The sequence below is a fragment of the Coregonus lavaretus genome (assembly GCF_964263955.1).
Source record: "Coregonus lavaretus genome assembly, chromosome: 11".
Taxonomy (NCBI): Eukaryota; Metazoa; Chordata; class Actinopteri; order Salmoniformes; family Salmonidae; genus Coregonus; species Coregonus lavaretus.
Window position 1 is genome coordinate 15684406 of NC_139998.1, and position 25837 is coordinate 15710242.

At 46.1% G+C, this 25837-nt stretch overlaps 1 protein-coding gene across 1 annotated transcript in view; it reads right to left on the reverse strand.

Moving 5' to 3' along the window:
• LOC311136923 (solute carrier family 45 member 3-like) overlaps positions 1–25837 on the reverse strand; it is a 53332-nt gene that overhangs the window by 8355 nt on the left and 19140 nt on the right. The window contains exon 2 of the mRNA XM_084171239.1: positions 13635–13970. Coding sequence (XP_084027365.1) covers positions 13635–13782 — 148 coding nt within the window. The 5' untranslated portion in view covers positions 13783–13970. The remainder of the gene's footprint in view (positions 1–13634; positions 13971–25837) is intronic.

A 25837-nucleotide genomic window follows, 5' to 3' on the forward strand; every position in this document is an offset into this window, starting at 1 on the left:
ACTGCTGGCTTGGGCTAATTAAAACACCCCATGACAAAGGATGCTTGTGGAGCAACACAACTCACATTCAACTTACATTCCCCACAATGGCCAGATGTATGCCTCTGGTTTCACAATGGGAGCACGCATGGAATGCTTGTTTTGAAAACATGATTAAAAATTCCATAGAGAAGAGAAATATAACATTAACTGGATCCACATGAGGGATGCCACGAGTGTCATTCTGATGAAATATGTGTGTAGACTGGAGTACTGTATGAATAGGTACATTCCATTTTTCCATTCCCAGACAATGACCTTTTATGTAAGGGATAATCAACGATCTATGGAAAATAATGAACGACGTGGAAGGTGTGTTCCACGATGTGCTAGCCAAGTGGAACTAACCTTCCACGGAGTTGGATTATTCCTTTTATACCATTGCTATTATTTAACACATTTGCCGCTAGAAATGTGTTCATTTGAAGGAAGGAATGTGTTAAACATCCATTGAAGTAGCTAGCAAGTTTACTAGATAGCTACAGTAGTTGCCTTGGTAACCAAACTAACAGACTTGCTTGTTTAGCTTACCAAACCATCAGTCCTAGCTTGCTATTGTGAAAATCGAATTCAACAATGCCAATAATGCTTTCAAAAGCAGCTCGAACATGAAAGATTGAACTATACTGTAGCCATTGAATTCTACCATGCTGATATACCGTGCGTTATAGGGAATTATACAACGGGTGGGTCTAATCCTGAATGCTGATTGGTTAAAACCGCATTCAAGCCGGTGTCTATTCCACAAGTTACCACCGGCTAAATCTATGACGTTAAAATGCCTATTTACTCTGTTCCATCTGACTGCACAATCCACTGTCTCATCAGCCCAGCCAGGCAATTTATAAACTTGATCTCCACTTTAAAAAGCATCTAGACATTATCTCACATTTCTTTTAGACTAACATTTAGTCTTCAACAGGGGAGATTTGTATAAACCTTGCTGTCTGTCTCTCCAACATTTGCAACATTGTTTCAATATTCAAATTCTATCTCCAGCTGTTGCATAGAAATTAACGTGTCGGGAGTCGGGATGAGACAGACAACGAGGCAGCTTTTCTCAACCAGTTGAAATCATGAATTAGCATTATTTGTATGGATATACAAAGAAAAATCAATAGAAAACTGGTCAAAAGAAACGAAGTGCAGCTAGTTTGCAGTCTTTTCAGCTTCAGTTTGAAGTGATTGTTAGCTGTGTTGTTGGCTAGCTCCTTTGAACAACAATGTCCTGACGAGAGAGCACATTTTCTATGCCAGGTGAAATCGCTCATTGTTATTGATGTACCAAATAAAAATAACAAATAAAACAGCTTAAACAAATGCAAATACAGCTACTTTGTTGTTATTCTGACGTGACTGTAAGTTAGCCGTAGTTGGCTAGCTAGCAAGTAAGGGATAAGAACGTTGCCAGCCAGTATGGCAATAGAACATTTAGAACGAACGACTGGGTTGCGTCCATAGATGCAGAACAAAAAGACTTAATGACTGGGTCGCGTCTCTGGCAACCTAACCGATAGAACGAATGACCAGCCGGCTTGGGTAGCAACCCTAGATTTGTGTCGGGACTATATCTTGTGGAAGGATGAAATAGTATGAATACATTTATCAAAATAATGTTTTTAATGAAAATATGTAAATCATTATTTGAATATGTTGGTAACCCCTTGTATAAAAGTGATAATGCCCCTTGAAGCCGGTGTTTGGAGGATATATTGGCATGGTTTGCTAACAACATCCGTGCCAATATATCCTCCAAACACCGGCTTCTCTGGCATTATCACTTAAATAATGCACTCTCTAGAATGCCAATCAGAAACGAGTATTCAACAATGCCATGGTATAAGTATGGGATTAATCGACCTGGATGGATATCTGACAACATGCTGTTGAAACTGTTACACAATTAAATGAAAGAAACCATATACTATTTTATTGGGATTCAGTCGTTCTCAGGAAAACATTTATTCGATTTCTTGAGGTAAAAAAGACACCGTTGTGTAGACTAGAGAGGAAGGGGCACACTGTGTGCGTCAGACGGACGGACAGACAGAGTGAATCACTACAGTCAAACCCTCAGTCACATATTTGCCTGGCTGCCACAGCAGCTGTGGAGGCCCATCATAACAATCCAGTGTGTACAGCCTGATGGTACAGCTTGAACTCTCACTCTCACACACAACCCTACACCGCTTAATATAAGCTCTCCTTACCTCACCACACACCACATACAATACCAGGCAGTGACTTTGTCAGCTGCTACAGAATCACACAGTGTTCATAGAATGCCACCAATACAAATGATCAGTGTGTCCTCGGCCCAGTCTGGCATCAAACACTATCAACTGATATGAGAAAAATCCACAACATTCAAGTCTGGCGAACCAACAACCTTGCACAAACAGAACATTGTATCGACCACTCTTAACTGAATATACACTTTATTCATTTTAAATATTCCCATTACAAACATAATGTGCTCTCTAACTAGGGTTGGGCGGTATCCCGATTTTCTTATCGTCATATTGTCCTTCTCTCATACATGTATATACGGTATTACCGGATTAGTAGACAAGAGGGCGCCCAAAAAACGAGAAAAAAACCCAATTGGGCGTCTATTAACTGAATGCTAACAAAATCTGCACAAGTAATAGCACATTTCAATGGAGGCTGCTAGCTAAATATGCTAACGAGCGCAAACAAAAATAAACTAATTGCAAAGACAGGCAATCTAGTTCATAAAGTTATACATACTGTATATAGGTAGGAGCTACCGAATGTCATTTTTGGTGAGTTTGGACATTTACATGTGAATGTGAACGAGAGACATTGTGCAAATGAACAAAGTTTTGACACATGCTTGTCTGAAGGAAGAACAGTACTGGCTCTGGAGCTAAATGTGTAGGCTACAAGTTGTGTCTGTCTGGAGTCGCAACGGAGACAGTGGGACTCTAGACTCTGAGACGATGGGGGAGGAACAGACAGGCTGAGAGGAGAAAAAACGCAAGGAACTCAAGAACTGTACAAATAACTCATCCAGAAAGCTAACACAATATGATGCCCTGTCACCTTGTTAATTCAGCCACTTACTTAGATTAATTAGCAAGTTAAATTTAGTGGTCGCGTTCATGCAGAATTCTGCGTTTTTCAAGCAGGAAAAAAAGATACAACGCATAAGAATTATCTTGCTGGGTTTTGTAAACGCAGATGTAAAATGCTAGTTATTGTAATTTCTGCTCAGCATCAGACTAATTTCATGCTTCAGTTGCGCTCTGACTGATGTGTAGCTACTTTTCTCCAGAACTTTTCTTGGTGTAGCCAGCCTACTTTTCTCTGGTAAAATGTAAGATTACCTTTAAGCAAAACATTAGGAAATGTAATTGGCTACATTCTTTCTATAACAAACATTAGAAATATGATGGCCATGCATCGTTTTTGTAAAAAAGCTCATGCTTTTTCATTGTAAGCTCATTTACTTGTGTGGCTGCCAGCCAATTAGCATTGCACTTCTGTTGTCATCTGATGAAAATGACGCTATTTTCTGCCGAATGTGTTGCACTAATGTATTGTCTGTGAAGGAAAACTTTAGTTGCACGTCCCTGATCACTCTATTGAAGCCAAAAAACACTGTTTACTTTCAATATAAGATGCAACCCCTTTCAATACAACTTGTGGCTACTTTCTCTCATTGTGCTATTTATAAACAAACACAATGTAAAATAATGTGACAGGTGAAATGAAGAACGCGATCTGCTTATTCTCCAAACGTATTGCACAAAATTGACTGCAGGTATTTACTTAAAAAGTAGCCACAAATATTTAAATGTATAGTTGGTCAGTATACTGTGTGTTACATTACCGTTTTGGGTTTTTACTTTACCATCTATAACGGTATTTGAATGTTTGGTTTGTTAAATGTGATACGCCGTATGTAACATCCATTTTTACAGTTTACTTCGCTACTTGAGTCATCTCTCTCCATGCCACTTTCTACACATACAGTGCATTCGTAAGGTATTCAGATCCCTTCCCTTTTTTCCACATTTTGTTACATTACAGCCTTATTCTAAAATTGATAAATTATTTTTTCCCTCATCAATCTAGACACAATACCCCATAATGACAAAGCGAAAACAGGTTTTTATATATTTTTTCCAAATGTATAAGAAAATAAAAAACTGAAATACCTTATTTACATAAGTATTCAGACCCTTTGCTATGAGACTCGAAATTGAGGTCAGGTGCATCCTGTTTCCATTGATCATCTTGAGATGTTTCTACAACTTGATTGGAGTCCACCTGTGGTAAATTCAATTGATTGGACATGATTTGGAAAGGCACACACCTGTCTATATAAGGTCCCACAGTTGACAGTGCATGTCAGAGCAAAAACCAAGCCATGAGGTCGAAGGAATTGTCCGTAGAGGTCCGAGACAGGATTGTGTCGAGGCACAGATCTGGGGAAGAGTACCAAAACATTCATCCTTGAAGGTCCCCAAGAACACAGTGGCCTCCATCATTCTTAAATGGAAGAAGTTTGGAACCACCAAGACTCTTCCTAGAGCTGGCCGCCCGGCCAAACTGAGCAATCGGGGGAGAAGGTCCTTGGTCAGGGAGGTGACCAAGAACCCGATGGTCACTCTGACAGAGCTCCAGAGTTCCTCTGTGGAAATGGGAGAACCTTCCAGAAGGACAACCATCTCTGCAGTACTCCACCAATCAGGCCTTTATGGTAGAGTGGCCAGACGGATGCCACTCCTCAGTAAAAGGCACATGACAGCCCGCTTGGAGTTTGCCAAAAGGCACCTAAAGGACTCTCAGACCATGAGAAACAAGATTCTCTGGTCTGATGAAACCAAGATTGAACTCTTTGGCCTGAATGCCAAGCGTCACGTCTGGAAGAAACCTGGCACCATCCCTACGGTGAAGCATGGTGGTGGCAGCATCATGCTGTGGGGATGTTTTTCAGCGGCAGGGACTGGGAGACTAGTCAGGATCGAGGGAAAGATGAACGGAGCAAAGTACAGAGAGATCCTTGATGAAAACCTGCTCCAGAGTGCTCAGAACCTCAGACTGGGGCGAAGGTTCACCTTCCAACAGGACAATGACCCTAAGCACACAGCCAATACAACGCAGGAGTGGCTTCGGGACAAGTCTCTGAATGTCCTTGAACCCGATCTAACATCTCTGGAGAGACCTGAAAATAGCTGTGCAGCAACGCTCCCCATCCAACCTGACAGAGCTTGAGAGGATCTGCAGAGAAGAATGGGAGAAACTCCCCAAATACAGGTGTACCAAGCGTGTAGCGTCATACCCAAGAAGACTCGAGGCTGTAATCGCTGCCAAAGGTGCTTCAACAAAGTACTGAGTAAAGGGTCTGAATAATTATGTAAAGTATTTCGTTTTTGATTTTATGTGCAAACATTTCTAAAAACCTGTTTATGCTTTGTCATTATGGGGTATTGTGTGTAGCTTGATGAGGGGAAATAAACAATTTAATCAATTTTAGAATAAGGCTATAACGTAACAAAATGTGGGAAAAGTCAAGGGGTCTGAATACTTTCCGAATGCACTGTACCTAGCCCCGCCCCGTCACTCAAGGCGCGCATTTGTTGTTCCTCGACCACGAGACAATTGCATTCAGTCTGCATGGGCAATGCAGCACATGTTGATGACAACGATGCTGTTTTCACTTTGCTTCTTAATATAATATATACACACACTACCGTTCAAAAGTTTAGGGTCACTTAGAAATGTCCTTGTTTTCGAAAGAAAATCACTTTTTTTGTCCATTAAAATAACATCAAATTGATCAGAAATACAGTGTAGACATTGTTAATGTTGTAAATGGCTATTGTAGCTGGAAACAGCTGATTTCTAATGGAATATCTACATAGGCGTACAGAGGCCCATTATCAGCAACCATCAGTCCTGTGTTCCAATGGCACATTGTGTTTGCTAATCCAAGTTTACCATTTTAAAAGGCTAATTGATCATTAGAAAACCCTTTTGCAATTATATTAGCACAGCTGAAAACTGTTGTGCTGATTAAAGAAGCAATAAAACTGGCCTTCTTGAGACTAGTTGAGTATTTGGAGCATCAGCAATTGTGGGTTCGATTACAGGCTCAAAATGGCCAGAAACAAAGAACTTTCTTCTGAAACTCGTCAGTCTATTCTTGTTCTGAGAAATGAAGGCTATTCTATGCAAGAAATTGCCAAGAAACTGAAGATCTCGTACAACGCTGTGTACTACTCCCTTCGCAAACTGGCTTTAGCTAGAATAGAAAGAGGAGTGGGAGGCCCCGGTGCACAACTGAGCAGGAGGACAAATACATTAGAGTGTCTAGTTTGAGAAACAGGCTTCACAGGTCCTCAACTGGCAGCTTCATTAAATAGTACCCGCAAAACACCAGTCTCAACGTCAACAGTGAAGAGACTCCGGGATGCTGACCTTCTAGGCAGAGTTGCAAAGAAAAAGCTATATCTAGATATAGCTTTTTCTTTGCAACTCATTTTGAGCCTGTGCTTTTGAATGTATTAAAATGCACAACATTTCTAAGTGACCCCAAACTTTTGAACGGTAGTGTATATATATATATATTACTTTGTGTTTCTTACATCTGCAAACAGCTAGTTTGTATTTTCTTAGCAAGTTGGGCCTAAATCTTGTTAGCCGCTAATGCTAATCACTAGTTAGCTGGCTAGCTAGCTAGCTAATACATGTACTGTGTCAGAACAAATGTAATTAGCTATACAGTCTGATAATACCAGTGATGGTGTAGACCTAAATCAGCATGTTGTTTGTTCAACAGTATCTTCTAAATCAAAGAGGAATACGTGAAGCATGAATATGTTTGCTAGCTACATGAAGTAGCTAAGAGAAAACAATTAAAATATGGCTAAAGATTATAGGGTCCCCTAGGAAACACTTAACAACACTTTGGTTCCTACCCTGTCACAATAACTCCCCCCTTGCATTTTAATTCGTTGTCATGTCAAACAACACTGTATTCAAACAGGCCACTATTATCTTTTTTTTTTTTGGGGGGGGAGGGGTACTTTTACCCCTTTTTCTCCCCAATTTCGTGATATCCAAATTGGTAGTTACAGTCTTGTCCAATCGCTGCAACTCCCCTACGGACTCGGGAGAGGCGAAGGTCGATAGCCATGCGTCCTCCGAAACACGACCCTGCCAAGCCGCACTGAAATGTATTAAAATGCAGAAAATTATTTTGGGTTAAAGTTGTATTGAACAGTATAAAACAATCAGAATGGAGAAAGACGCATTGAAATCGCTTAGAATGTATGTGTTGTCACCCTAGGGTCACGCACTACTCATAAAGCAAATGTATAACTTGTATTATTCAAAAACATAAAATACCATCCCATACCCAGGTATACGGTATATACAGTATACCGCCCAAGCCTGTCTCTAACTCATATGCAGTATACACACAACTGTCACGGTTTCGGCCGAGGCTGCTCCTCTTCCTTGTTCGGGCAGGCTTCGGCGGTCGTCGTCTCCGGAGTACTAGCTGCCACCGTTCTATGTTTCATGTTCTGTTGGTTTTGTCTGTTTCATAACACCTGTCCCTTATTTGTGTCTTAATTGTTTCCCTTATTTAGTTCGTGTGTTTGGGTCAGGTGTTATGCGTGATTGTTTTGTGTCAGACTGCCTCGTTAGGGTATTTTCTCTCGTTGTTTGGCTTGTCCCGAGAGTTCGCACTGCGTGCGCTTTTCTGGTGTTTTACGCATTGTGTTTTGTGCGTAATTGTTTTGCGCCACCCGGTTGGGTTGGCGACTATTTTGTTCACGTGTTGAACGTACTATAAAGTCTATTGAAGTCATCCTGGATCCTGCGCTTGATTCCTTCCACTCATCTACACACACCACTCTGACAGAATCACGCATCCCACCCATGGAATCAGCAGGAGCGACCGCGCCGACGGCCGAGATGGCTGAACGTCTTCGTGGTCAGGAGGACCGCATCAACCAGGTCTGTCATGCCCTGGAGGGGGTGATGAATACTCTGCACCGATGGGAGACCAGCGGGGTTCCCACACCTCCAGGAACCGAACCAGCCCCATCGGCCAGCCCCCCCGTCTCATCTCCGGAACCTAGTAGGATTCGGCTCTCGCTCCCGAGGGCGTACGACGGCTCCACTGCCGGGTGTCAAGGATTCCTGCTGCAGGTGGAGCTCTACCTCGCCACCGTCCACCCGGCGCCCTCGGGACACGAGAGCGTCTCAGCCCTCATCTCCTGTCTCACCGGCAAGGCGTTGGAGTGGGCCAACGCCGAGTGGAGGAGAATGGACGCCGCTACTACGAACTATGCGGAGTTCTCCCGCTGCTTCCGTGCTGTGTTCGACCATCCACCGGAAGGGAAGGCGGCGGGGGAGCGTCTGTTCTACCTCCGACAGGGGATGAGGAGCGCCCAGGACTTTGCCTTAGAGTTCCGGACCCTAGCGGCTGATGCAGGGTGGAATGAGCGGGCCCTTATCGACCATTTCCGCTGCAGCCTCCGGGAGGACGTCCAGCGAGAGTTGGCGTGCAGGGACACGTCGTTGACGTTCGACCAGCTGGTCGACATGGCCATCCGGCTGGATACCCTGCTCGCCACCCGTGGGCGTCCCGGAGGGGGGGGTTCGCCCATTCCACTCTCCAGCACCTCCGAGCCGAGCCCTATGGAGCTCGGAGGTGCTGGCGCTAGGGAACGGAGGAGGAGGAGCCCGAGGGGACCTGGCCCTTGCACCAACTGTGGTCGTGGAGGACACACCGCGGCTAGGTGTTGGGGCGGGTCCTCCAGTGAGGGAGATGGCAGGTCACGCATTGGGGGGTCCCCCCAGGTGAGTAGGCGCCCTGCTTACCCAGAGCTTTCTGTCGTGCACCTAACCTTGCCTGTTTGTTTCCCACAGGTTGCACCTCGTTCCCAGCATAAGGCGCTGGTAGATTCAGGCGCAGCTGGGAATTTTGTAGATCGCCAGTTCTGTATAGAGTTAGGGATTCCCCTCCTTCCAGTGGATAAACCTTTCCCCGTCCATGCCCTAGATAGCCGTCCGTTAGGGTCTGGGTTGATTAGGGAAGTCACAGCACCCATTCAGATGACGGCGCAGGAGGGTCATGAGGAGAGAATTCAGCTCTATCTGATTGACTCTCCTGCGTATCCGGTAGTGCTGGGTCTTCCCTGGTTGATGACTCATGACCCTATTATTAGGTGGCGAGAGAAAGCTCTTAAAGGGTGGTCTGCTCAATGTGAGGGGCGGTGTCTGGGTGTTTCCATAGGGGCGACCTCGGTGGAGAGTCCGAATCTAATGCCAGCACTGCAGATTCCCCCCGAGTATGAGGATTTGGCACTGGCGTTCAGTAAGACTCGGGCGGCGCAGCTGCCGCCTCATAGACGGGGGGATTGTGCGATAGATCTCCAGTCAGGAGCAGCTCTCCCGCGGAGCCATGTGTATCCCTTGTCTCAAGAGGAGAGAAAGGCTATGGAGACATACATCTCTGAGTCTCTGAGACAGGGATACATACGGCCCTCCGTTTCACCCGCTTCCTCAAGTTTCTTTTTTGTAAAGAAAAAGGATGGAGGTCTGCGCCCGTGTATTGATTACCGCGGTCTCAATCAGATCACAGTGAAGTACAGCTATCCACTTCCTCTGATTGCGACTATGACGGAGTCACTGCACGGTGCGCAGTTCTTTACAAAATTGGATCTTAGGAGCGCATATAACTTGGTACGCATTCGAGCGGGCGATGAATGGAAGACAGCGTTTAGCACGACTTCCGGACACTACGAGTATCTAGTCATGCCATATGGGTTGATGAATGCTCCCTCAGTCTTCCAATCCTTCGTCGATGAGATTTTCCGGGACATGCAGGGACAGGGAGTAGTTGTGTACATCGACGACATTCTGGTGTATAGTCCTACCCGTGCTGAGCATGTAGCCCTGGTGCGCCGAGTATTGAGGAGGCTGTTGGAGCATGACCTATATGTCAAGGCAGAGAAATGTCTGTTTTTCCAGAAGTCGGTCTCCTTTCTGGGTTACCAGTTGTCTGCGTCAGGGGTGAAGATGGAGGTAGACCGGGCGTCAGCTGTGCGTAATTGGCAGACCCCAACCACTGTGAAGGAGGTGCAACGGTTCTTGGGTTTTGCGAATTATTACCGGAGGTTTATCCGGGGTTTTGGACAGGTGGCAGCTCCCATAACGTCTCTGTTAAAGGGGGGTCCGGTGCGCTTGCGGTGGTCAGCTGAGGCGGACAGGGCATTTGGGAGACTAAAGGACCTGTTTACCTCGGCGCCGGTGTTGGCGCATCCGGATCCTTCTTTACCGTTCCAAGTAGAGGTGGACGCGTCAGAGGCCGGGATAGGGGCCGTTCTTTCCCAGCGTTCTGGCACTCCACCTAAACTCCGTCCCTGTGCGTTCTACTCTAAGAAGCTCAGTCCGGCGGAGCGGAATTATGACGTAGGAGACAGGGAGCTGTTAGCCGTGGTACAGGCCCTAAAGGTGTGGCGGCATTGGCTCGAGGGGGCTCAACACCCTTTCCTCATTCTAACTGACCATCGTAACCTGGAGTACATCCGGGCAGCTAGGAGACTGAATCCTCGCCAGGCTCGTTGGACTATGTTCCTAGCCCGGTTTGTGTTTAAGATCACATACATCCCTGGGTCCCAGAACGGGAAGGCAGATGCTCTGTCTCGGCGGTATGACGCAGAGGAGAGGTCAGTTGAGTTCACGCCCATACTACCGGAGTCTTGTCTGGTTGCTCCGGTGGTGTGGGAGGTTGATGGTGAGATCGAGCGGGCGTTACGCACCGACCCGAGTCCTCCACAGTGTCCTGTGGGTCGGACGTACGTTCCGCTCGAGGTACGCGATCGCCTCATTTGTTGGGCTCATACGTCCCCCTCCTCTGGCCATCCGGGTATCGGCCGGACAGTGCACTGCCTTAGCACGAAGTACTGGTGGCCAACGTTAGCTAGGGATGTGAGGATTTATGTCTCCTCCTGTTCGGTGTGTGCCCAGTGTAAGGCGCCCAGACATTTGCCCAGGGGTAAGTTACAACCCCTGCCTATTCCACAACGACCCTGGTCCCACCTCTCGGTGGATTTTGTTACCGACCTCCCCCCCTCACAGGGGAATACTACCATCCTGGTCGTTGTGGATCGGTTCTCTAAGGCCTGTCGTCTCCTTCCCATGCCGGGTCTACCCACTGCCCTACAGACCGCTGAGGCTCTGTTCACCCATGTCTTCCGGCATTACGGGGTACCCGAGGATATAGTGTCTGACCGAGGCCCCCAGTTCACCTCTAGGGTGTGGAGAGCATTTATGGAACGGTTGGGGGTTTCGGTAAGCCTTACCTCGGGGTACCACCCGGAGAGTAATGGGCAGGTTGAACGTGTCAACCAGGATGTGGGTAGGTTTCTGAGGTCATACTGTCAGGGCCGGCCGGAGGAGTGGGCGAGATATGTGCCCTGGGCCGAGATGGCACAGAACTCTCTTCGACACTCCTCCACCCAACTAACCCCTTTTCAGTGTGTATTAGGGTACCAGCCGGTTCTGGCACCATGGCATGAGAGCCAGATCGAGGCCCCCGCTGTGGATGAGTGGGTGCGGCGCTCGGAGGAGACGTGGGACGCTGCACACGTCCATCTGCAGCGTGCCATACGTCGACAGAAGACGAGCGCCGACCTACACCGCAGTGAGGGGCCAGTGTACGCACCTGGAGATCGAGTCTGGCTCTCAACCAGAAACCTGCCCCTCCGCCTGCCCTGCCGGAAGCTGGGTCGGCGGTTTGTGGGGCCATTTAAAGTCCTGAGGAGATTGAACGAGGTGAGTTATAGGTTAGAACTACCTGTTGATTACAAAAATATTAACCCCTCGTTCCATGTGTCTCTCCTCAGGCCGGTGGTAGCTGGTCCACTCCAGGACTTTGAGATTGAGGAGACTCCTCCGCCCCCGTTGGACATCGAGGGGGCTCCGGCGTACACCGTGAGGTCCATCCTGGATTCTAGACGCCGGATGGGGGGTCTTCAATATCTCGTGGAGTGGGAGGGGTACGGCCCGGAGGAGCGGTGCTGGGTGCCAAGGAGGGACGTCTTAGACCAGTCCCTACTGACCGATTTCCATCGGGGTCATCCTGCGCGCCCTGCTCCGCGTCGTCCGGGTCGTCCCCGAGCTCCGGGTCGGCGCACGGCTGGAGCCGCGCGTCAAGGGGGGGGTACTGTCACGGTTTCGGCCGAGGCTGCTCCTCTTCCTTGTTCGGGCAGGCTTCGGCGGTCGTCGTCTCCGGAGTACTAGCTGCCACCGTTCTATGTTTCATGTTCTGTTGGTTTTGTCTGTTTCATAACACCTGTCCCTTATTTGTGTCTTAATTGTTTCCCTTATTTAGTTCGTGTGTTTGGGTCAGGTGTTATGCGTGATTGTTTTGTGTCAGACTGCCTCGTTAGGGTATTTTCTCTCGTTGTTTGGCTTGTCCCGAGAGTTCGCACTGCGTGCGCTTTTCTGGTGTTTTACGCATTGTGTTTTGTGCGTAATTGTTTTGCGCCACCCGGTTGGGTTGGCGACTATTTTGTTCACGTGTTGAACGTACTATAAAGTCTATTGAAGTCATCCTGGATCCTGCGCTTGATTCCTTCCACTCATCTACACACACCACTCTGACAACAACACCATGTGCTTTCCAAGTCATACACAGTACAAACACTACAATGTGAATTTCTAACATAAGACATGTCCCTGAGCCCCTCTCCAGAAAGCTTGCCTCCTCCTGATAGACAGAGAAGAGTCGATTAAACAATTAAAGAGTGGCAACTGGGCAGTATTAATCCAGAAGTGGCCATTAGATAAAGTAGATGGCCTGCATCTGAGAATCTGACACTACTCCTGGGAAAATTAGCCTTAAGACCCCAGGACACAATATCCATCTCCATTACTAAACACTCTGCCGTTCCATTAGACAAAATTAAGGAGTGAGGTAAAGCATATATTTTGTGCCATTTCCAGATGAGGTTTACGGGCTGTGTGGGAATGACACAAATAAAAAATGTCTCCCATTCGCATGCAGCTGTTTAATGAGAGGGATAGTGGAGTGTACATTAACACACATAATATTACTGTATCTCTCTATTCGAGCTGTAATTGCCACCTGCACGTTTCGGAGTGGCAATCTCGATCCGTTTGGTCACAAGATAATCTGAGAGAGAGAAGAAAAACCTTTATAGCCATTCACATCGCCTACACAAAAAATGCACTGCAGCACGGTAGCTATATATACATATCTTTTTTTAAACCTGAACTTCTAATGTAGCATTAAGGTTAGGTCAAACACAACAGCATGTCACTGATTTGCAAGCAATGAGGTCCAACAACAACAACAACAACAACAACAACAACAACAACAACAACAACCCCTCTTTGTATCTATCAGTAAGAGTAGGCCTCTGCTCCACAATAGACAGCAGGTTGCTTTAGATACATTATCCAACAGGCTGGTGGGGCACAGCCCTGTACCTCCACTCCCTTCAGGACAGGACCCCTCTAGATGAAGACTCTTTCATGTGTAATGAATGTCCCCCCGTCAGGGTGAGCCCGAGCTGGCTTACCTAGCACCATGGTCATGTACTGCTCCTCTACCCCAGCCTCCAGCAGCAGGGGGGGAACGTACGTGATCCCAGCTGCCACACAGATCTCCAGGCCGCAGGTCAGGGAGTTCAGCAGGACGAGACGCCACTGAGACCTCCATCCAGGCATATTTACAGGGTCGCCTTTCCACCGCTACGCCGTTACAGGGGGCTGCTGCCGGGAGAGGGAGAGGCAGATGGTGCCCCGTGGGATGAGGCTCGGGGACAAGAGGACTGCCGCGGAGGGAGAGCAGGGAGGACACACTGACACTGTCTCAGATGACCTGGAGGATCCATTCTGGTTTCAGCATTCTGGATCTGAAAGAACAGAACAGAGGAGAGAGAGACAGGCGTTGACAAAAACAGAAAAACTGATTAACTCACTTTGGGAAAACATGAAGGCTGAGAGCTAAGACCGGCCTGAGGATGGAGGAAAGCCAGGAGAGAAAAGGGCCCACGCATGCTGAGCCAGACAGGTCACTCTCAGGCTAAAGCACCTGGTTGTCAGACGCCTCAGGCACCGAAATTGCTTGATTGCTGCTGCCGCGGAGAGGCTTTCTCACAAGACAAAGAGGAGGACTCCAACACGCAGAGACAGGGACTGTTAGAAAGCCACAACCAGACACAAAGGGATTGATACACAAACTTGACTGCTCAGCTTCAGGGCAGCTTGAACAACAGAGAGATGAGTCAGCCCGATGTGGCAACGTGGCAAATGCACCTATTTGGCACTATCGTTCCCTCTCTGTTTTCTTAAGGCGGGAGAGGGAAGGAGGGAGGGCATGACAAAAGTGGTTGTTGACAAAGAGAGAAAGAGAGAGAGAGACATTCCGGAGGAGCTTTCGCTCTCTCCTGCCTGCAAGGCTACAGCAGCAGGTGGTGTCTGGGAGCCGGCTCTCTGCTCTGTCATTAAACTATCTGAGGCCTGCTAACACGGAGCACCTCGCTCTCATTTTCACCCATTGTTCACCTGAATCGCTGCTAATGAGCCCGTTTCTACCACTCTCTCCCTTGAGAGGACCAGGACCTCACACACAACGAACAGCAACATTGGCAGATCAACTCAGACCGAAGGTGATACTAATTCTGTGTCATTTTCTTCTAAGCTCTAATAACCATACGATACACAGGGGTCTTTTAGGCAAGATATGCGGATAGACAACGGCCCTGACTCCAGGCAGCAATGTCATCCATTCAAATTGGAGTAAAAGGCATAGTGAGCATAATGAGACCTTGTCTAGATGAGGGTCAATAGTGCCAAGAGCAAAATAATATTTCCTGGTCTTCCAACAAAATGAGCGATGTGGCATTACCTTTAGTTCCACTCCAGTAGACAGAAGGAAAGTACACCCTGATCTGATGATCCCGCTTCAAAGATGCAAGTGAACGCTGCATCAACAGAGCCTAAACAGATCTAGGCCTACATCATTTACTGATTCTGATGTCACAGTTCCACAAACGTCTGCCCCATCACACACACAGAAACACACAGACACATGCTCGCACACACACCCACATGCAGACAGAGCAGGACCCAGCACCATCCCATGCGTAACAGAACACCAGAGTGTGCCCCCTGCATCTCCCAGATTGTTTCCTCTCACAATCCTCCTGTGCCTGACATCTCATCTCTACTGAAGGACCTCTCCCCCCAACAATGACAAGACGTGCCATTCTCCATTTCACGCCTTACTTCCTGCACACCTCTCCTTCACTAACCCTGAGTCCTTTCTACACAAATACCCCTCTTTTTTCATACATATTATTTTCTCATGAGAGCAAAGCTTGATTTTTATCTGAAGGAAATTGAACAGGAAAAGCACAAAGCGAGATAGATATCGTATCAATTGACTGAGAGAGCAACAGCAGCGTACTCTAACCCTCAACTGAACTCATTCACTGAGGTGATGCAATATCACGTATAGGAACAATGAAAGAACACTCCAAAGAGCATGGATCGAGTGTTCCTCAAGTCGGTCACTCGGGAAGAATTTATTGGGAGAAACCCCAGCTGATATAGGATCAGATTTCCTCAGCCTTGGTACCAGACTGATTCAGAGTCAGACAGAAAAGGAAATCTTGCCATGTTCCAGCCTCCTAAGAGAAAAGACTACTGCCAAGGTGCCATCTGTGCAAGAGATGTGTGAGAACACTGAGAACAGCCACAGACGCAAAAACAACAAGGTGCTAAATTCATATTTGGTGTGAAATTCCTCCGCCAGTGTGGTCCATCTGTTCATCCCTAGCAAATCAAATGGATATGTCATTCTCAATAACAGACTCAGTTAGTAATGACAAGCCCAGCACAGTAAATAAATACTGTTCAAGTGCACAGAAGGAATTGGCTGCATTTACATGGTGAGTTGAGTCTGTGTCCTTCAGGTGGTGAAGAAACAGAAAAACAACCGCATTAGGCTGTTTGTAGAGTGGGGAAACGAGTTCATTCAAATGTTACGTAAATGTTAGAATAACATCTCTTTAAATCGAATAGCAGGTAATTCAACCCAGCATTGAATACAATGAATGATCTCATCATCATAGTGTCAGTGAGCAACGTGAGAGTAGAAGCGGGACAAATCAGATGCTTTGGCAGCCAGGAACCAGCAGGGGCCTGGGTCACTCCTATGGAGGAGAGAGGGGACTTTCACACCCGTCAAATCCCATTCCTACCCGCCCCAAACACCCTGAAAAGAGCCCATCAGGGGACCAGCCAGTGCCTCCACTGTCTGTACACACGTCATCTTCTCCCCATCCCCAAACCACCCTCTCTCCCCCTCACACCTCACTCCTTCAGTGCTGACCTGCATTCTATGAATTCTCAGAGGACTTCTGACATTTCTGCCCACGACTGGTTATTCTTTGATGACTTTGAATCACAGTTTGAATGCCCTCTATTCCCATCCATCCCAGCTGAGTCCAGTCCCAGTCAGACTTCCTCACTGAAACCACAAGCTCCACATGACATGAACAGACAAGGAATATTGTTTTGTGCAGACTCCAGGGTTTGAAAATGGAATGGCTGCAGAGGTATTGACCTAAGCATTGGTGGCCATACTGAGTCAGGGATGAGGTGGGGGGGGGGGGGAGTCAGACTACCGTGCAGAGAATTGATCAGCACATTTAGCGAACCCTGAATTATGTGTCAAATAAAACCCACGTGTTTGGTTTAAAGCTGGCACTCCTCACAAATAACATCAACATGGCACAGAGCGGAGCTCTCGGGAGCCAACTCCTGCCTTGATGGAGCAGAGCGAGGTAGCCGAGACACACACAGCAACCCACACAACAACCATTCCACACAAGTTTAATGACACCTCTGACTCCACAATATATAATTCCAGTCATGCTCATCGATTGTCTGGCTATAACCCCAGCCATACTTAATCAGAGCATCAGCCTGTCTTCTGGAGTGATTACACACACAGGAACTAGGCACAGGGGCAGCCAGAGCCAGCTATTGTAGAGAGAGAGAAGGGGCTGAGGGGGGAAGAGAGAGGAGGAGGAGGAGGAGGGGGAAGAGGTGCTTTTGTCTCGTCAGCCCTGCTCTCCCTTTGCTCCATTACCAGGCCCATTCAGTCCCAGGCCCCCCAAATCAGCCTTAATGTCTCTGAGGGGTATTATTACAATACAAAACAGTCTTTGTATACATTGTGCCAGTCTGAGTAACTTGATATAGTGAGGTACCAGGCCCGTTCAATTGGGCTTTTATTAATGCGGGGTTTCATATAAAATGGTACAAAAAAACAGCAACTGGAGAGTCTGTGTCTGTGAGTCTGAGAGAGGAGGAGGAGAATTGCTGCGATATGACATCAGAACCACAAGTGCTGCTTCGGCAGCGGATGAAGAAACCTCAAGGAGGCTCTTGTGGTGTTCTGGCTCCCTCTGAATGGCTGCAGGGAGACAGCACACTAGTTCTCCCCCTCTGTGTTCCTGTTCAGGGACTGCTGGCAGGAGACAGAGGAACAGAGCTGTGTCTAACAACAGTAGGCCGCCTGCGTGGCTTTAGCCTCCAGTCTTCCAGACAGTGAATTCCAGATGGATTCCAGTTGAGGTTGAGCAGGCTGGGGACTGGGCTGGGGAGGATCTCTCACTTGAGAGGCCTTCTCTTTGGAGCCTCAGACTCCCATCACATGAGAGAGGCTTGCCTAACCCCACTGCCCTCCAGGCCCATAATCTTCCCCCCACATCTGTCACACATGACCCCTGGCTTTGGCTGCCAATCATGTGACCAACAGAACAGCTCGAAGAGCGAATGACAGTCTCAGTCTGGTATTTCCATCTTAATGCGAGACATTGGCACATGAATTTAGTGAACATTACAGGGCTGGCTGTCGATCAGTTGACTGAAAGAACTCTGTCTGGGCTGAGGAGGAAAGACGTCCTTGTCTTATTTCTGAAGAGTCTAATAATACATTTGGCCGTGTCACTCTCCAGCTACATAATTAGGCCAATGACTCAGAATACATCTTAGAAGTAAGTTGAAAATGAAGCAGACTTTAATTTAAAGTTATAGGCAATTCATTTTTGTTATTCATTGTTTTGAAACGTCATTTGTCTATGCATGTAGCCTATATAAAGTACAATGTTTTTTTCAAGATTAAATTGTCTATTACGCCATTGACCCTGCACGCATCACTCCATCCCTGCACCCCGGGGGGCAGTGCTGGTTAGCCTTTCTGACAGACAGACAGGGGATCCATACACACATACAGTTATCAGGTGGACACAAGAGGAGAGGAATGCAGGCTGGGGGTGGAAGAGAGGAAGATCAGCACCCCTCCCAGTCCTTTCAAACTGTTGAATGGAGCCAGTAACAGATCTGGTAGGTGACCGTTATCACACTCAGCACGTAAATAGTACAACAATGGAGCACCACAGATTCCAGTCCTGTAGCCTCTTGTGAATCAACGCCTGATAACGTCCCTGAGGACCACTTCTTTTCACTGCCTCAAACCCTATTATGTAAAGGTGAAAGGACTAATGTGAGTAAATAGCCTCTTAATAGATTCATTTGCACTAGTTAATTGAGAGGCCAAAACCTGAAATTAAATGGTTTTCATCCCATGCAGAATTGCCATAGAGTTTAATAAAATTGATCTCGCTCATATTTATAGTATTAACTAAAACAGAGCTTTCAAACCGTCTGCCATCAAATGGTCAATACATGCCTCCTTCTTGGCAGTGTTGGCACAGTTCCCTCATGCGAGCAAATAATCGGTGTAGTCAAGCATCATCAACTACAATGAGCATGGCGTGGACTGGCATCATGCATGGCTGACAATATGTAAAATCCTAACTGTCAATGAACATACACAACTGAGTGACTGTCTGTCTGCAGTCAGATAACTGTCACACATAACAAAAGGATCATATAAGAACAGTATTTGCATCTTTAAATTCACAGTCTGATGGTTCTGACCAATTAGCGCATTCAATTAGGACTTTATAATAATTCAAAGTAATGGGTAGAAGAACTTAGCAAAATACTTACTATGTAAAGTAGAGAAGTACAGCTGATGTCCAAGAGAACTGCAGAATTGCATATCTGACTATCACACAGTATTGTCCACTAACCACTCACACACTGACCACTGGATATGTGCATGCTCACCTTATCCAATCAACACTCCACTGACTCTAAAGGACAGCTACACAGATCCCTCTTCTTACTACCTGGCCAAACTCATATACTTTCTGCTCTCCCCCTCTTTGTCTCCTCCTCTCTGAATGAACCCTCCTCCTTCTTACTATCCCTCCCTATATTCTCTCTCTCACTCTCTCCCAGCCTGTAAGGTTGGGAAAAAAACCTGAGAACCAGGAATCTTTTCCTCGAGGAAAAGGTATGGCACGCTGGCTCAAACCTCTTCCTAAAACACACACACGCGATAGGCCAGAGCACAACAGGCTGTTCGGGAAACAAAGAGTGAATTCATATCAGTTCCACCTCCTCCCATCTCCCAGTCTATCACTCCTCCTCCCCAAAAAAGTTTGTATAAAAGCCCCTGACCCGGTATGATGTTAAACTGCCTATCAGGGACCGCCCTCTCACCCCCTCCCAGCCTTAAGCCATAACCCTGTATGTACTCCCGTTCCTGGGATCAGAGCCTCAGTCACAGGCCCATTCACACACACTAACCCCACGGCTGCTGACATGTCTGCTCCTCACGCCTGCAAGCAGGCCCAGCCCTCTACGGAGAACCTTTTCATTTGATAACCGACAGGAGAAGTGGAGCGCGTGGAGAGGAATCAAAGAGAGTAAGTCATTAGAGCATGCCTGTAGTTTAAGGAATCTCCATTCCTGCAGCCTGGAGCCCAGGGGCAGATCAATATGAGTGCAGCAAATGGCTGCTGGTAACACTTCCCTTGCCCACAAGAGTGGCTTGCATTGCATTAGATAAGCTTTAGAGAGCTCACAGCTTAGGGAATGATCTGATGATCTGAGTTTGTTAGGAGACTATTTCCTCCTGACTAACAAAAGCCTTTGCTCCACTTTTGTTTGTTCATTCAGATACATTGTGCTGGCATAACTGAACAGAAATTATTCTGCTTTAAAAAGTACCATAGGAAAATGAAATTAGGTTGTCTCAGAATGATCCTTTCTAATAACTAGGCTATCTTTTATTTAAAAGGCAGCTATGTTTAGTCCCCAGTCATAAGTGTGAATGTGAGATATTTATACAACTGAATGTTCTTGAACAAGAGTCTAAACATGAGTCTAAACATACCCCTTTTGCTATTCATTAACAAAGTAAAAGCAGAATGTAAACGCATTTCAGTATGTGACGGAGTTAAAGAAGACATATGGGCCTTTAACAAAGTAAGAATAATGGGCTTGGTGCTGAGTAAATTGACTTAAGTCAAACTGCCAAGGAACTAGAGTTCCACCCAGTCTCATTTCTATATCCAGCTGGCCTCTTCCACAATACCCAAATGATTCAAATAGGAGCATATGACAAGTACACATAGGACACACTTTAAGACTATAGATACAGCTCTAGACATAGACCACAATATCCAGATTTTACCTGCAAAGTCAGTAAATCTGGAATATCCTAGAAGCACTATTCCACTGAACATGAGATGTTTCGTTTCATTGAAGTTGTTCACGGTTCATTACAGCGGGTCTTGGCTGAAGACATATCAGCAGGCTAAGTTTTACATTTCAGATGTGGGTTTGAATCTTACACAAAACCTGCTCCAGGACTACAAGCCAAACCCAGAGTCCATAATAAGCTATGACAGACTTCTCTGTACTTTGATAACTGAGGAGGAGAGGAAAGCCACCATGTCAGAAATAGACCAGAAGTGCTACTGCTCTTGGCATCGAGAGGAAGGACCCAATACAACTTAAATGCCACATCACAGATGAGTCGGTGGACGGAGAAAGGTTCAATCACTCATTGTGTGTTCCCATAGCAAATTAACCTTTAAGTAAATACGTGATGCTGATGCTAAAACACAGATCTGCACATTCATTAGCTTAAGCACAGAGCCTGGCTTCCATCCTTAGAGATTGCCTTGCAAGTAACCATACAGCTATATTGTTCTCTGCTTGCTCTAAATAGATAGCTTATTAGTTGGGGATAGTGCCTGAGAGACGATGACAATGAAGGAGTACTGCTGGGCATTATCAGTGTGATTTCTTATTGAAAAGGAGCCTCACTGCAGGACATGAGTTAAGCTGCTGAGAAAACGGGCCGACATTACGGTAACACACAGCCTATTACAGACAGCACAGACCGCACTCATGGGCCTATAACAGAGATGCATTTATAGGAGTCCACTGCCAAATTAGATCTGTATATCTCTGATGCGTTGGGGAACATTTGAACCTGTGTTTGTCGGGCTCTGTGTGAAGTTTCTTGGCTTGGGAGTCATGACACACATGTGACCCTTCCAGCTGTTCTGTTAGGTAAGCTGGGAGCGTAGAGTAGCGACCTAACACACATCTGTCCTCAGAGAGAGAGGGTGCCGGAGCTTGGCAGGCTGTGGCTCTGTATTGGTGGGACATCAACAAGGTCCATGTCTCTAGCTGTTGTCAGACTGCTGCGAGCCTCAGGGCCCAATGATTAACGCCTCAGTCAAACTCTACACAAACCAGATGGTGAAGTGAAGGACGACAAGGACAGGAAGGGTTCCTCTGCCCCCATACTATACTGACAACTTTAACTTGCACACACACACAGTCACACACCATCGCTTTGTGTTGCTTAGCAGCAGCGTTCACATCACACAACCACTCCCTCACAGACATACAGACAAAGTAATTAAAACACAAAATCAAAACATAAAAGAGCTTTTGAAACATAACTCTCATGGTGAGCCCAAACCATTACAGAGGCACAGCGGGGAAGTCAAAGTCGGCTGGGACAGAAGACATGTCAATCGTCAGCTCCAACACACAAAAGGCAATAAATGGCTAGAACCAAGATTTCCTTCCTTTACGTTGATTAGCCTCTCATAAACACTCTCAAACATAGACAGACATCAAATGGTCAAGTTTTTTTTGCAAATTGTTCATTGCTGGGATTGGCAGAAATCCCATCACTAACCTTAATCTAGATAAAGACCTAAAAAAAACAACTCACAAAATAGGCCTCTCTCATGGTTTTCGGCGTTTATCAACCCACAGAAATTCCTTTCCATTTTAGGTACATGAGAGTGTGAGAAGGAGCAGAAGCCATGTGTCACAGGAGCACAATGTCCATTCGTCCAGTTTCTGATGGGGAATTCCAGGTCTAATACAGGAGAATAACATGTCAGGAACACAGGAGCAATAACATCCCTGCAAACAATATTGAGTCGTTAGCACGTCCCCGGGACGTCACAAAATGGTTGCCTAAAGTCGTCAGGATGTTGTGTCATGGTCCCCTGGAGGTTTTGTGTAGTTCCTGGTTGGTTTTAGGACTTTCTTGGGATGTTGTGTTATGGTCCCCTGAAGGTCCCCTGAACGTTCTTGGGACGTTGTGTCATGGTCCCCTGGAGGTTTTTGCCTAGTTCCCGGTTTGTCCCGGGGACGTCACCTGATAGTCGCAAAGAAATGTTCTCCCCCCCACGCCCATCAAGGCCCTGATTGGTGAACCATTGGTCCAGTGCAGATGGCACTCTTTTGCTAAGTGCAGAGATGTATCATAAGTAATTAGGGGTGTAACGATCCATCTACTACATCGATGTATCGATTTATATTCCTATGATCCAACTACATCGATCTGTGCTCGGCGAGTTGGCCTTTTGGACAACATATATCAATCTAACATCGTTTTAAAATGTAATAAATCGATTGTATCGATACTAGGAAATAACCCATTGGATTTAAGCACGTCAGACTTTATATGGATGTTTTTTCTTAGCACTTTTAATGATAAAGGCTTTAAACATTACTCGATTCAGTCTGCCTATCCGTGACGTCATCGCCCCGCGCCAGCAGCAGCGCAAAGGCGCAAAGACAACAAAACATAGCATGGCGGACGACAGAGGAGAAGCCGACGAGCGAGAAATTATCAAGCCACCATTGCGGTCCTTACAAGAAACAGGAATCTAGGAAACTTCACCTGCACTGTCCAGTATCCAGGTATTTATTTCAGTCACACTGGTTGAATTTTTGGCTAAAAGGTTACTGAATCGATTTCAAGTCACTGAATCGTTTCGGATCGTATCGTTCTAAATGAACCAATATCGTCCTTGAATCGTATCGACAACCACGAATCGTGATACAAATCGAATCGTTGTTAAAACGAATCGTTACACCCCTATAAGTAATGAATGTGTAATGGACTTCTGAAATTCTACAGACTTTGTGGCGCAGCAGAAATATCAGCATGCCCCAAATCCAGAGGTTGTGAGTTCAAATCCCAGGTGGGGTCATACAGTGCATTCGGAAATTATTCAGACCCCTTGACTTTTTCCACATTTTGTTATGTTACAGCGTTATCCTAAAATGGATTTAAAAATAATCCTCATCAATCTACAGACAATACCCCATAATGACAAAGCAAAAACTGTTTTTTAGATTTTTTTGCAAATGTATTGAAAACTGAAATATCACATTTACGTAAGTATTCAGACCCTTTACTCAGTACTTTGTTGAAGTACCTTTGGCAACGATTACAGCCTTGAGTCTTCTTGGGTATGATGCGACAAGCTTGGCACACCTGTATTTGGGGAGTTTCTCCTATTCTTCTCTGCAGATCCTCTCAAGCTCTGTCAGGTTGGATGGGGAGCGTCGCTGCACAGATATTTTCAGGTCTCTCCAGAGATGTTTGATCGGGTTCAAGTCCAGGCTCTGGCTGGGCCACTCAAGGACATTCAGAGACTTGTCCTGAAGTCACTCCTGCATTGTCTTCGCTGTGTGCTTAGGGTCGCTGTCCTTTTGGAAGGTGAACCTTTGCCCCAGTCTGAGGTCCTGAGCACTCTGGAGCAGGTTTTCATCAAGGATCTCTCTGTACTTTGCTTCGTTCATCTTTCCCTCGATCCTGACTAGTCTCCCAGTCCCTGCCGCTGAAAAACATCCTCACAGCATCATGCTTCACCGTAGGGATGGTGCCAGGTTTCCTCCAGACGTGACGCTTGGCATTCAGGCCAAAGAGTTCAATCTTGGTTTCATCAGACCAGAGAATCTTGTTTCTCATGGTCTGAGAGTCCTTTAGGTGCCTTTTGGCAAAATCCAAGTGTGCCTTTTACTGAGGAGTGGCTCCGTCTGGTCACTCTACCATAAAGGCCTGATTGGTGGAGTGATGCAGAGAAGGTTGTCCTTCTGGAAGGTGCCTTTCCAAATCATGTCCAATCAATTTAATTTACCACAGATGGACTCCAATCAAGTTGTAGAAACATCTCAAGGATGATCAATGGAAACAGGATACACCTGAGCTCAATTTTGAGTCTCATAGCAAAGGGTCTGAAACGTATGTAAATACGTTTTTATAATAAATTTGCAAACATTTCTAAAAACCTGTTTTTGCTTTGTCATTATGGGGTACTGTGTGTAGATGGATGAGAAAAATAATATTTAATTCATTTTAGAATAAGGCTGTAACGCAACAAAATATGGAAAAAGTCAAGGGGTCTGAATACTTTCCGAATGCACTGTATTGAAAAGTCAGTACTAAGTGTTCATGTCAAATGTAATCATATTGTTGTTGATTAAATATTTTTTACCCTATTTTAGCTGTACAGCTTACCACTTACCTTAAACCCCCCATACCATTTCATTACTTTACTTACAATGGTTTGGGACATCTGGGACCATCACGTGACAAAAGCCTCCATGGGACCATGACACAACGTCCCAAGAATGTCCTAAAAACGTCCTCGGGGACGTCCCCGGGACCATCCGGGAACTAGACAAAACCTTCAGGGGACCATGACACAACGTCCCAAGAACGTCCTAAAAACATCCCCAGGTCAAACCGGGAACTATAATCATGCGACGACCTAGTAAAATGAAAGTCCTGAGAACGTCCTAAAAAGGTCCTGACATGGTCCTCAGTGATGTCTTGGGAACTTAAAGGGATAGAGACAAAGGTCCCCTAGAGAATGTTCCCTTGGGACCATCACGCAACGTTCTTAGAACGTTCTCAGAACGTCAATGGGATAACATCGCACCGAAAACCCTTAAGGGACCTAATGGGAATGTCGCTGAATGTCCTCAGGACGGCCCGTTTGCTGGGAATTCTTTAGATCTATGACCTTGTTCAATCCAGCACAGCACATAGGCCTATCTGATACAGTATAACAAGAACCATATGATTATAATTCCTTTGCATGCCACTCTTTACCCCTGTCACTCAGCTGTGTGAGGGTGAGTCAGAGGGGTCTTTCTGACACATTCAATGGTGAGTATTAATCATTTATATAGTAGTAATACAAGTTTCTGTGTGTGAGAGTAACAAAACGTCCTGGTGTGAACATTAGGGATGAATATTTTCCCGAAAATCTACCAAGTTTCAATACCGGGAACCATTTATATATATATATATCATTTATAGTCCCGGGAAATACCCAAAAAATTGTAAGTGCCCATTTAAAGCGTTTAAAACCAAGATATGGTCACTATGCCAGGGATCTCCCCAAATAAGAGGGCTCTGCAACACCTTTTGGGCTTTGTGGCGCCACTTTGTAAAGACTTCAGAGCAAATTAAACACATATTTAGTAATGATATAGTAACTATCTTTGATCACCAATGACA